This window comes from Excalfactoria chinensis, chromosome 2 (assembly GCF_039878825.1).
Source record: "Excalfactoria chinensis isolate bCotChi1 chromosome 2, bCotChi1.hap2, whole genome shotgun sequence".
Taxonomy (NCBI): domain Eukaryota; kingdom Metazoa; phylum Chordata; class Aves; order Galliformes; family Phasianidae; genus Excalfactoria; species Excalfactoria chinensis.
The window spans coordinates 36502470-36515097 of NC_092826.1; the positions used below are offsets into that span (position 1 = coordinate 36502470).

Here is a 12628-nt window from a genome sequence, read left to right on the forward strand (position 1 = left end):
ACACTTCCAGGGACATTCCAGTTCCATTCACAACTTCTATGGGCAGTCTCTTCCATTGTCTCATCATCCTTTGAGTAAATAATTTCTTATCTCTAACCTCAGACTATCCTCTTTTACTTTAAAGCTTGACTTTTCATTACAGGCCCTGGTAAAAAGCCTTTCTCCATCTTTCCTATAAGGACCAATTAAATATTTTAAGGCCACAATAAGGTCCCCCTGAAGCCTCCTCTCAGGCTAAACAACCTCAATTCTCGCAGTCTGTCTTCATAGGACAGTCATTTTGTAGTCCTGCTCTAACAGTTCCATGTCTCTCTTGTGCTGGAGACCCCAGAGCTATATGCAGGACTTAGGATGGGGTCTCAAAAGAGCAGAGTGGAGGGGGAGAATTACATCCCTCACTCTGCTGATCACATTTCTTTTGACACAGCCCTGGACACGATTGGCTTTCTGAGCTATAAGTGCTTGTTGCTGGCTTGCATCCAGTTTTTCATCTACTAAGATCTCCAAGTCCTCTGCAGGTCTGCTTTCAATCCATTCATCCCCAAGTCTGTACCGATACTGGTAATTACTCTGACTCAGCCGCAGGACCTTGCATTTGACCTTGCCTTTGAACTTCATGAGATTTATATAGGTCCACCTCTCACGCCTGTGAAAGTCACACTGAACTTCTAGAATATCAACTGCACCACTCAGTTTGGTGCAGATCTGCTGAGAGTGCACCCAATCCTGCTGTATTTTTAATAACAATATTAAACAGTTGAGGTTGGAAGGGCCATTGGGCCCAACCCCCTCTGCAGCAGGGACACTAGAGCAGGGGGCCAGGCCCATGTCCAGTCGACTGCTGAATGTCACTAAGGAAGAGACCCCACACACAGCCTCTGTGTAGCCTGTGCCAGTGCTCCATCACCTGCACAGCACATTAGTGCTCCCGGTGTTGTGAGGCAACCCTCTTTGTTCCAGTTTGCGCCCACTGCCTCCCATCCTCACACAGGAGCACCACTGAAAGGAGCCTTGTTCTCCCTTTTTTGCACTCTCCCTTCAGGCATTTATGGACACTGGATGCTCCCCCAGGCTGAACAGTCCCAGTTCTCTGAGCCTTTCCTCACAGAAGTCGTGCTCTAGTCCTTTCATCAACTTTGCGGCCCTTTGTTGGACTCTCACCAGTAGTTCTGTGTCTCTCTTGTACTGGGAAGCCTAGAACTACATACAGTTCCTCTGAACTGGATGCTCTTCCCCCTGAAACCAAAATTCTATGTACCCTTGAGTAAGTAGAAATGTCTTTTGTAATTAAGCTATGGAGTTGCATTTGTCATTCACATTGTGGCCTAAAAATCATTTTGCTTCAGATGAAGTATATAACTGGGATGGAGTAACAAGACTTCTCTGTACATAATGCCAAATGCCTCTGTGTTGGTCATCATCACAATAAGCAGTTTGATGGCATCCTGCACAGATCACCTAGGCTTTTTTCATCTCAAACTTTACCCTTACTCCTGATTTGAAAGGGTCTGCACCAAGCAAATCAGCCTCTCTTGCTTCAGAAAGGAAGCAGAGAAGAGGAAACACAATGAATCATTTCACAGTACATTATTTTTTCTCACAGCGCAGCAATTCAGATACAAGGGTTAGACCCAACTGAGATGTCAAAATAAGGACACAAACAAGAGGAAGCATCTTGATACAGAAACACCCTTTTAAAGTTTAATGCCTTTGTGTGTGTATGCAGAAGTAGTCACTTCCCAGAATGATTTACATTTTCAAGCGGGTGTTAATGTTCAGCCATGAAGTTTTCCACAGCACTTCAGTGTCAGTTTATTACTTCTTGCCCTGATTTATTAAGCAGAGAAAAATGGCACAATGGCAAACAGTTGTCTCAACTAAGCACAAAAATTGTCATTCAAGCTGGAGGCTTTCTTAAGCCTTTTCTTATGAAAGGCAGATAAAAGGCTGACTCCGGTTGTGTCACATCATAAAGATGTATTGCAGGCATTTTTACGTGATTTATACAGGAAGATTGCACCTGCAATTGAATAAGACCTTTCTGATTGACTGTAAACACGTGTGGAATTTGCCACTCAAATAGCACCACTCTGTGCTTTACTTTTCCCAATGAAAGCACCTCTTCAAAACAATGAAATTTTGAGCGTGTTCCAGTTAGACTGCTGCACTCCTGTGGGTCAGCGAGGCACCCTCTGTGTCCTCTAATAAGCTCTGGGACACACTTCTAAGTTTCTTAGAAACACCCCCTGATAGACTCTTGATAGTACTGATGTTGTATGAGTATTGAAACAGTTTTATTACTGTTTAAATATAACCTCCAAAAAAAAACCCAAACCAAATGAAAAACAAGTTTCATGGAAGTGTTAGGACGATGACTTGACCTGAAAAAGCATCTTGATTAAGATTTTGGAAGGAAGGTATCGTTTATCTTGATTAAGTCAGGTAAGATAGTAACCTCTTAGCAGTGAGTAAGTACAGAACAGCACACAGGACATGTAATAAGAGACCAAAAGAATACTCAGATGCCTGAATAGGCAGCATTTCAGAAGAAGAGAATTGAATCACGATCAGACTGTGATTAGACAATGGTTGTACCTTTTTGCTGCAGGAAGACAGTGAAGCTGAGAAAATGTTTTTAAACAACCAAGGCTAGTTATGGTTATAATAACTAACACTATCATGTTGCTAACACTGACTACTTGAAAATCTTGTGATGCTTTCATCACTGGAGATCTTCATGATAGCCTCCATATCAATCTCTAATCTACCTATGTAAGTCACCTACCTTCCTGAGCAACAAGCTCAGACAATAATCTTGGATTAAACAACCCACTTTTTCAAGCAGTATGATAGCCCCCTATACTATACTTGAGTCTTTTCCAATGGATGATAAAATCTACACATAATTTACTAAAAGACAATTTCTTTATATTTCAGATTTTCCACCACAATCTGATTGGACTTGAAGTTCTGAGATGCCAATAAATTTTGAGAACTGGGAGTCAAGCCTTAGTAAAACCCTTCTATTTTCTCCATAAAGCACAACAAAAAAACCCAAACCCAAAATCAAAACCAAACGAACCCGACTGCATTTGACACCTCCAATTACAGTGCTTGCCCCTAAGAATTTGTCTGTGTCAGATACCTTATCCTTCACCAATCCTCTTTCCTATTATTTTTCCTCATGGGAGGTATATCCTGGGTCTGACAAGTATATTAAACCAGGTTTGTGTCTGCTGTTGCTTGGATTAATTCTTAAACGCTACCTCTTTCAGCTGATGTACTCTTTTCAAAGAAATAAGCTTACCCATCCAGACTTCTCCAAACTGACCAGCTCCGAGCTTCTTCACTAATTTAATTGATTCTCGTGGAATTTCCCATGCATCTTTATCCCACGGTTTTTGAGGCTTTGGGCTAATACAAGCTTTTTCCAATTTTCTGCATAAGCCGTCTGATTGTTCTGTTTTCCAAAAGAAACACAAACTATAAAATCCATTACTCTTTTATGTCTTAACATTCTTTTAGACAAAGACCACTTAATTTAGGCATGCTTAAACCAGTTCAAAGCTGTTTCAAAGCAGTTCAGTTCCTTGACGAAAGCATAACCTTTTCACACTTAATAGAGAAGTGTTACATGCATCTGGTTACCATCATTAGTGTTTTCCTTTGTTTGCTTTCTGTTAATTACAGTTTGTAACAAATAAATTTAAGATTTTATTGGTAACAGTTCATAAATGAAGATGCACATTTGTGTTAGTCTCGAAACCTGTATTTGCAATTTGCCATCAGGTATTCTTACAGTACGTTTCAGATGTGCACACACATAGGAATGCAAGCATGTGTAGGTCACAACTATTTTTTTCTCCTGCCACGTATCAGCTATAACTTTAACACAAATGTAAAACAATTACCAGGTTAACAAGATGTGCAGAAAAATTACCCCTTATTATATCTAACAGCTTAGAGAAGCATCATGGCCATGGCTTTGAAAACTTGATGTGATTTACATCTTTCTTCTTCTGTCTTCCCAATGGCATAACAAAATATATATATATATTTGAGCTACTCAGCAAGAGGTTGTGCAAAATAAAAAGTCACTTTTGTAGCTAAAATATAGGTGGAAACTTGATTGTACCCCCCTCTCTCTGTTTGTAATAAAAGCAGGTGTAACATACTCTCAAACACAGAATTTATTTGTTTGCAATACAGTCAGTCTTGACTATAGTCTCACACCATCATCACTACAGTGAGATGTTTTATAAAGCTGTCCTGTATTTCACAATTGCATGCAACTGAGCATGTATTAAGCATAAGCATGATCATAAAGCAGCCTTAGTAGGCTTCCAACCATTTTTACTTTAATAACATCCATGCCCAAATTACTTAGAAATAACAGATGAAAAATTATGAAACAAAACAAGAAATTATTTATTTTCCTTCACAGGAAATAGTGGCTGTATTCTATTCCGTAACGCTCTAACACATTTAACTTACTTTGATAATGCTTGATCATATCACTGATGCTGGGAAAAGTTATTCTTGGAGAGATGTAAAATCCCCCATTGTCTAGACTCCTAATTTTGTAGTGCTTAATGACATCACCATGTTGGGGATCATAGTCTCTTATGGACAGAGAATAGCTGCCTGAGAATAAAGAAAGAATGAGTATTAACAGATAGCAAGTCTGGGCTGCACACACAGTGGATCAACAAAGCCACCTACTTTATTTTATTTTTACTTCTCCCTCCAAAAAGCCTATTGCAAGCAACAAAAGGAATTCAGTCAGTAGCTAGCTCTGAACTGGTCACCCAAATGCTTACAGTCAGACTTTCTCTTTCAATCTTATTCAGTAAATTTAAGAGTTCCACAATCCAGTCATCCATAACTAATGTGCACTTCTGCATAAAGTCACACTGACTTGAGTAGAAACATCTGGGAAAGCAACTCCAGGGTTGTCAGACCAGTGAGATAGAAACTAAAATTTGGAGATCAGCATATTAGAAAAGGAACAGGCCAGATGCCGTGGCCAGCTAGAAAAGGGACTGTTTGGAAATGGTCTGAGGCATGCAAGAGGGCAAGAAGATTATTCAATATTTGGGATCCTAACCTCAGTTAGGAATTAAGATGAGGCAGCATATTATTGATCCTAAACTACAGAATTCTTTATTTATTTCACTTACACAAACCTCATAATCCATTTTCAAAGGAGAAGAAACCACCTTGGTTCCTTCTCTTTCTCTCCACATGTACACCCGGTGACAGGGGACAGAAAGAAAATCTTAGTGGGTACTTTGCCTTACCTTCTACTAGCCTCTGTTGAATTTAGATCACTGTCTTCATTTGAGAACACGGAGACAGTGACGTGGGCTAGTTACAGAAAGCTTTCTAAGTAGCAAACAGAATCATTTAAGTTGGATCATCAAGTCCAACCACTAACCTAACCTACTGAGTCCCATCACATCCCTTAATGCCACGTCCACATGCCTCTTAAATACTTCCAGGAATGGTGGTTCCACCACTTCCCTAAGCAGCCAGTTCCAATATTTGGCCATCTGCAGTGTTAGGGCCAAAAAGCCCTACTCCTATGGAGAGGACAGACATATGATCCACTGAAGGGATTAGCATGTTTTCCCTCTGGAGTATCCAGTGCATCCAATTGGAGCATCCAATTAGGTCACTGTTACAATAGAGATATTGGAGTAGAACCACCCAATGGTCTTCAGTTGAAACATCTGGAGAAGTTACTAAACATTTTAGTACAAAGAAAGTGTTTCTTTGTTTCTCTTTTTAAGTGACGCTACAAGGCAGAAGAGTAGACTCTCTTTATGTATTGACTATACTTTAAAACTTGTAGTGATGGATACAGATACAAAAAATGGAAGACAGTAAAATACAGCTTCTACTATTTACAACTAAAATTGCCCTTTAACACATGAATCATGGACCCTATGAGGGAAAAAGATATTCTCATTCATTGCTGCTTCTTGTCAGTGTAATAAACCATATGTATACCACCACAGTTTCAACTTAAGAATTTGTAGCTTCCACCTCTTTCCATGATAATTTTCTCACCCTTCTTACTCCTAAGTAACTGCAGCACCTTCAAAACAGACAGACTGGTATAATTCCATAGCACTTGATGCAAACATCTGTGAAGACAGATTGCATATTTTAACTGTAATATCAACTTCAAAATCACCCACCCCAAAGCCTACCTTTTAATGTTTCACTTTCTCTGATAAGGAATGCTCCAGGGCCATTTCCAGGAGCCAGGAGTTGCCTTTCAGCATCTTTTCGAGTTATGTCTTTGAAGAACCACCTGAAAAGTATTTCAGAGGGTTAAAACTTTTTCCTCCACCCACAAGAGACAGAACACGAAGCTGAAAAAGAAGCCTGTCAGTAATTAGAAGAACTTACTCTTCTGTTTCCAAGGTGTTTACTTTTGCTACGTAATTGCTGGGAATGAAGCCTTCTTTCTTTGTTGTGAGAGATTTAGCTTTCCACCATTCTCCCAGCCTGAAAAGAAGACACAACAGTAGTACGCACAGGAAAAGAAAGTCATAAGCGGTTGTTCAGGTTCTGCTGTGCCAAGGACAGAAAAAAAATGCCTTTTCTCTGCACTCAGGCTCCACTTAGAAGCCATTGGCTCCATGGGAGCAAAGTTTGGTTATCATTACTGCTGCCAAGCTATACCCACATTCATGTTTTTACATATAAGGGATCTTCCTTAACATTCGTACACTTTTGTTGCAAGTGGCACATAAAGAATTATAAAGGGATTTTAGATGTTAAAAAACAAACAAACAAAAAGATTACCATACAATTTGAACTATCACTACTCACTCCTCAATAACTTTCAATTTTTCTCCCTTTTTGAAGGACAAGTCATCTTCATGAAGGCCATCATAAGGATACAGAGCTACTACAATGACTCCATGCTCTTCTGGTTCTACAGATGCAGAAAGGAAAAGGAATATTCTCATTATTTCACAAGCTGATGAGGACACAGCACATAGGCAGCAAGACTGCTTAGGAAAACTTACCTTCCTTGGCAAATATCTGTCCTGGTAGAAGGTGTGCATCTGTATTTGCCTACAATGAAACATGCCTTTAATTAAGCAGTTTTATATCTTTGAGTCAACGCTGCATTACAGTTACATATTATTCATTTGCTTTGTTACTATCTTATGACGCATTTTGCAATCATCTTCGACCCCTCATCAAAAGCAAATTACAACAAAGAAAATACAGTGAAACCCAACTAGATTATGAACTGAGCAGCTCAGACTCCAGGAAGCTGTTCAACATGGGAAAGTTCACAGCTTGCAACTTCTGCTAAACAGCTTCTACATTGGACAGTTTAACTGGATGGCTAGAATCACATCGCTGGTGTGAGGAACTGTCATGCTAAAGAACTACAAGCACAGCTATATTTCTAAGGAAATATAACACAAACAGTAATTGCGATTTGTGTACATTGACCCAGAGAGTACCATGTCATCTGGTGACACGCTACAGAAGGGTGCAATTAACATCCACAGACAATACAGTCCCTGAGTAAGGACAGTTAAGAAATACTCTTCCTTCAGAAAAAGAGGGACTGGGGAAAAGAGGTATGAGTAAATCTGCAAAGCGGCAAACCCACTTACTAACCAGTGGGATTTCCCTTCCCAGCACCCATTTCTTTCTTGCTAGATAGCACACAAGGAACTTCCCTTAGCTTGTTCCTCTTTCACCACAGTACTGCCTGCTTCAGAACTGCACCCATTCTGTTCCTCTCCTGCTCCCCTATGTGCATACCTTGTGCAAGGTCAAATATTGGCCTTCAGAGGATAGAGGGAAAGTTGACTACAATTGGTAAAACTCTAACCTCAATCGTTTTAAACAGAAGTGATCACCACCTGGATCCCACAGCTATTAATATCCAGCACCGATGTCTTTAAAGTTACCTAGCATTCTTCTACAGACATACCTGCATTTAGGTCAAAAGTCTCCCAAGGAGAGACTTGGGAGTCTCCCAGTGTCTCATGCAGTAAACAATGTAAATTACAACACATAAAACAATGTAATTCATCAATCAATAACTTCTGTTTTAAGTACATATTCTTTAAGTGGGAACTGCACAACACTAACAGCCAAACTGCAGACTAATGATCGATTTGAATTTCTTCATGCATGTGTTTTGGATTGAAATTTAAGCTATGCCAGTCATGCTTTGATCTTGCTAGTGGAATTCTCCCCTGAGACTATCTACTTACTGGCCTTTGCTGTTTATTGGACGTTGGATCCCTCACATAAATAGTTCGTTCAGTTTTACGTACTGGTTGATTCTTCAAATCTAGCCCATCTCCATGCAGATTCTCTTTCCTTTTTGATTTTATACATCCCATATTTCCTGTTGGAATAAAAAAGGTATTAAACAAAACATTATGCCATAAACCAAGCAGTTTCCCATAGAGTCATCTGGTTTATGTAGCAAACATTTGCTTCCTTTTCATATACAATAGTTCACTGGAAGAATAACTTAATGTTAGGAGCACACACTGTAAGATTTTTTCTGATGCAAAGGAAAAAAAAGAATGATTTATAGTCTCAATTCACAGACAAAGTAAGTATTTCAAAGCATTTATTTCTCATTCCAACATCTTTTCTCCTCAACCACCCCCTCTCCATCTTTCTGATTCTCTTGTGAGGTTCAAAACAAATAGAAGAGCAAATATAATTACTGTAGTGAAAACCAGTTTCAGTGTTTTAGAGAAGACTGCTCTGAAGCTGTAAGAAATACTGCAGAGGCTCTAGTGTAGCAGATCTTCAGGAAACAAAGAAATAATCCACTCTGAATGGTGAGAACTGCAACTGGAGTTAGCCATGCCTGTATCTCCCCACTTTATTTTGCATCTGCCAATCTAGCAGGGAGCTCAGCTGGATTCAAATCCCTGTCTCACACCAGGCTGATGATTTGTGCAGTCCCAGCTCCAGGGCAGATATGCTGCTACCGTGACCTTCAGCAATGAATCTCCTTGTTCAGATAAGTCTGTTACAACAGTTTAAAACAGACAGTAGGTGTATCAGTGATGACAAACCACCACACAAGTATTTCTTCTCCAGCACAAATGAGAATGATAATCCTTCCCTCAGAATGTGCATCCAAGCTCAGTCAGATGAGACACAGCTGCTAGCATCTGCATGGCTGGAACCTGACAGCTAATCCCATGATGTAATTACAGAGCACTTCAGCAAGCACATATACAATGTTATCTCTATATTCCTCCCTCAGAGGATTGCAGTTTTACTTACTCTTGAAAGAATCCACTAGAAACGCTTTTCAAACCTGTTCTTTCTTTCTCTCTCCCTCCTTTCAGGTCAGTGCTCTAATGCTAGGTTCACGGTCATATTTGCTCTTGCAGGCACATACTCTCACTCCCTCTGCCCTAATTAATCTTTAAAGCAAGTTTTTTGAAAAGCAATATAAAACAAAATTAGAGCTCAGAACACATGGAGGGCTCAAGTAAGCCAGCAGTGAACAAAACACAGCTGGAGAAGCTAGAGCAGATCGTTGTGCCCTACATTACATCTTTCACCTCTGTCTCTCTGAAGATGAGGTTCTCCATCTTCTGCACCAGCATTTCCATGCCCCACTCCTGCCCAAAGGCACTGGCAGGCACCTTCATCCAGGATCTTCCCTTAGAAGCATACATCCATAAAGCCTAATATTAGTTTGTGACAAAGTTCACTGGAAGATCTTCCAAACGTTCACTTCTGCGTGGGTTATGTGCTAGTTGCTTTGGGGAAGGGGGAGGAAAGAAGAGGGTTTTTATTTCTTTTTAATAATTGTGGATGTATGAATGATTCCTGTTCTATTGCAAAATGGTCTACAGGGAATTTTTGTCCACCCGTAAGCAAGTTGCTGTTTGCAAGCTCACACTAGGCTACAGAAAGCCCAGTGTTTAATTACTTGCTGTATCTGCAAGATCAGGTATTTAGCCACCTAAGCGCTAACCTTTTTGCTCTTGAGTAATTCCGCTTCTACAGAACAAACTGCTGAAGTTGAGGACATAAGATAATTTGATCCAAACTGCCTTTGTCTATTGCTGTAAGAAACCTGAAGATATCTTTGGGGACTGCAGCTCACCCAGCGCCAATGTAAAGTCACAGAAAAGCTTTTTTACCACGGTAGCTTTTTGTGTTGTTTTGGGGTTTTTGTGTGTGTGTGTGTTGGCAGCTTAAAGCATATAAGCAGTGAGCCTGTTGTGAGGTCCTGCTGCAAGCTCAAGCTTAATATTTGTTCATGACAATAACAACAGTGGAACAGTGATATCAATGTGCAGGTGCTATCTAATCCCATAGAAGTATACTCAATGTCATGTAAAATTGCACAAATACACTGCATGTGATGGCACCAAAAAGATCCCACACCTCATCACAAAGAACTGCTTTTTTCCTCCTGGTAGATGAAAACTCCTAGCCCTCAGTGAACTTAGCTACATCTACATTAGGAGGAAGTTTTTTACTCAGAGGGTGGTGCTGCACTGGAACAGGTTGCCCAAGGAGGTTGTAGATGCCCCATCCCTGGAGGCATTCAAGGCCAGGCTGGATGTGGCTCTGGGCAGCCTGGTCTGGTGGTAGGCAACCTTGCACATAGCAGGGGGGTTGAAACCAGATGATCATTATGGTTCCTTTTCAACCCAGGCCATTCTATGATTCTATGAAAACAGGAGTTGGGCTCCAATTACCAAGTAGCCCCAAGCTGGTACTGATGACAATATGGACTTAAGTGGGGAGTTACTATCCCCTTCACTCCAGTACTGTTGGTTTCAGAAGCCTCTGCTCAGTGACTGAGTGCAGCGTGTGCACTGAAATACTCTGCATTTTACCTGCATTGTCAGTATTGCAGCCCACAGCATTATACTTTTGTACTGAAATCTAAAGTTGTTTCCCAGGGTTTTGAGGGTGGTATCAACATAAAGATTTGTAGAGCTAGTATAAATAGCAGGCACTGAAAGGAGAGATTCAAAGCACATTAAATAATGAATTTCAAAATATAAAATGCTATATAATTACCAGAGTTAATCATGAACTTTAAGTCCTTGCATATTACTCGTTCAACAAAACAGATTTGAAACGTAAGAAGTGTATGCAGAGCACATCTTTTGTAGTCTACAGAGTACTCATAAGGAAATTCTGAAGGGGGAAAGTTAATTCATGCATAAATAAAATATTTTACTTAGTATCAAGTGTTTATTTGCATAGTTCTCTCTTCCTGTATCACAATGAATATCAAGGAAGTGTTTTGAGAAGATAAAAAAAAAAGGAAAGCAAAAAAAACAACGCAGGAGCACAGTATCATTACATACGACACTACATTATTGTTCTTCAGAGATAAAAATAACATAGACACCAGAGGAAACACTGTCAGTCCTCACTCAGGCATTTCCCACCCCATAGTTTTTCAGTATAGAAAGTATCACTATTCATCCACGCTTTTGACGCACTGTGCTGTCCACACAGAGCCTCTTCACTGTTGTTTTGATGTCTACAGAGACATTTGCCTTGAATTTTCCCACTGGATCCCTTGTTATCTTCTGTTTCATCTTGCTACGGCAGCACGTGGGTCTTAATTTCAAAGCAGATTTCCGGAGTATCAGAAAACAGCACAATACTTGAAGGTCAAAAGCTGTTCTCTATCCTAAAAGTGCTGTTGTTCTATTTGCCTTTTGCTGCATCCAGCAGTTAGAGACTGTGTGACCACTGCCTGTCCATCTGCCACTGTTAGCATTTGAGGTTTCATTTCTCCCCATCGCATAAAAGCTGATCTTACTTTTCCCTTCGCTCACAGTAGCAACCATCGGCATCCTTGTGATTCACACAGTATTTACAGTGCAAATTGGAAACCCTTTCCTGAAAAATCACCCCAATACATCTGGGCCTTTCTGGAGTTAAGTCATGTATTAATATGATTGTCACATCCTCACCGATTTCTCAGTTCTTTCGAGCAGTTTTATTTTAATCTTTCCCTACGATAATAATGTTCAGAAAGCAACTCAAATAGATACTTTGTTGGGTTGGTTTTATTTCTTCCAATAATTAAGTATTCTTAAAAGAATTTCAACTGTGATGGTGGGTGTATGCGCTACTTGATTTTATTCAACATATTTGTTTATCCAAAGAACAGCAATCAAGTATCTAAACACCACTTTTGTGGGTAGCTTCAGCTCTTAACTCTTATATGTGTATGTGCTTAAATTGACACATAAATAAAGGTCTCCCTCTGTTTTCCCCTCGTTTAATTCCATTTTATCTTAGTGTAGCCTTTAATGCCTGCCTTTTTCCCACCTGCTATTTCACAAGTTTCAAAGTCAGAAGGTAAGACTGTGATGCTCACATCACATCCGCTGAATAATAAAGCCTGCGAAACTGCTCTGCATTACATTCAAGGTCAAGGCCAAGGCAGAAGAGTCTTAAGAAACAAACTCACTCAGGGTCTAGAAAACAAACTTTGGATCTAAAACCACTCGGGAGGAAGAACTGTGAGCCAGCCTTGTCCAAGGACACCAACACCTGCTTTCTCAGTACCGTCACCCAACTTTATTCTTCACTCCCTTCAACTGCTTCAGTTTCTCATTCTAGA

At 40.1% G+C, this 12628-nt stretch overlaps 1 protein-coding gene across 2 annotated transcripts in view; it reads right to left on the reverse strand.

Annotated features, from left to right (window-relative positions):
* The window catches only part of LYN (LYN proto-oncogene, Src family tyrosine kinase), a 46535-nt gene that overhangs the window by 18409 nt on the left and 15498 nt on the right, over positions 1-12628 (reverse strand). Inside the window, exons 2-8 of one of the 2 annotated variants that reach the window (XM_072327632.1) lie at positions 8322-8395; positions 7044-7092; positions 6844-6949; positions 6418-6516; positions 6216-6319; positions 4495-4644; positions 3308-3460 (exon numbers count right to left, since the gene is read on the reverse strand). In XM_072327632.1, coding sequence (XP_072183733.1) covers positions 3308-3460; positions 4495-4644; positions 6216-6319; positions 6418-6516; positions 6844-6949; positions 7044-7092; positions 8322-8390 — 730 coding nt within the window. In that variant the 5' untranslated portion in view covers positions 8391-8395. Of the gene's footprint in view, positions 1-3307; positions 3461-4494; positions 4645-6215; positions 6320-6417; positions 6517-6843; positions 6950-7043; positions 7093-8258; positions 8396-12628 lie in introns of both variants that reach the window. The other variant, XM_072327631.1, reaches the window with a different exon arrangement.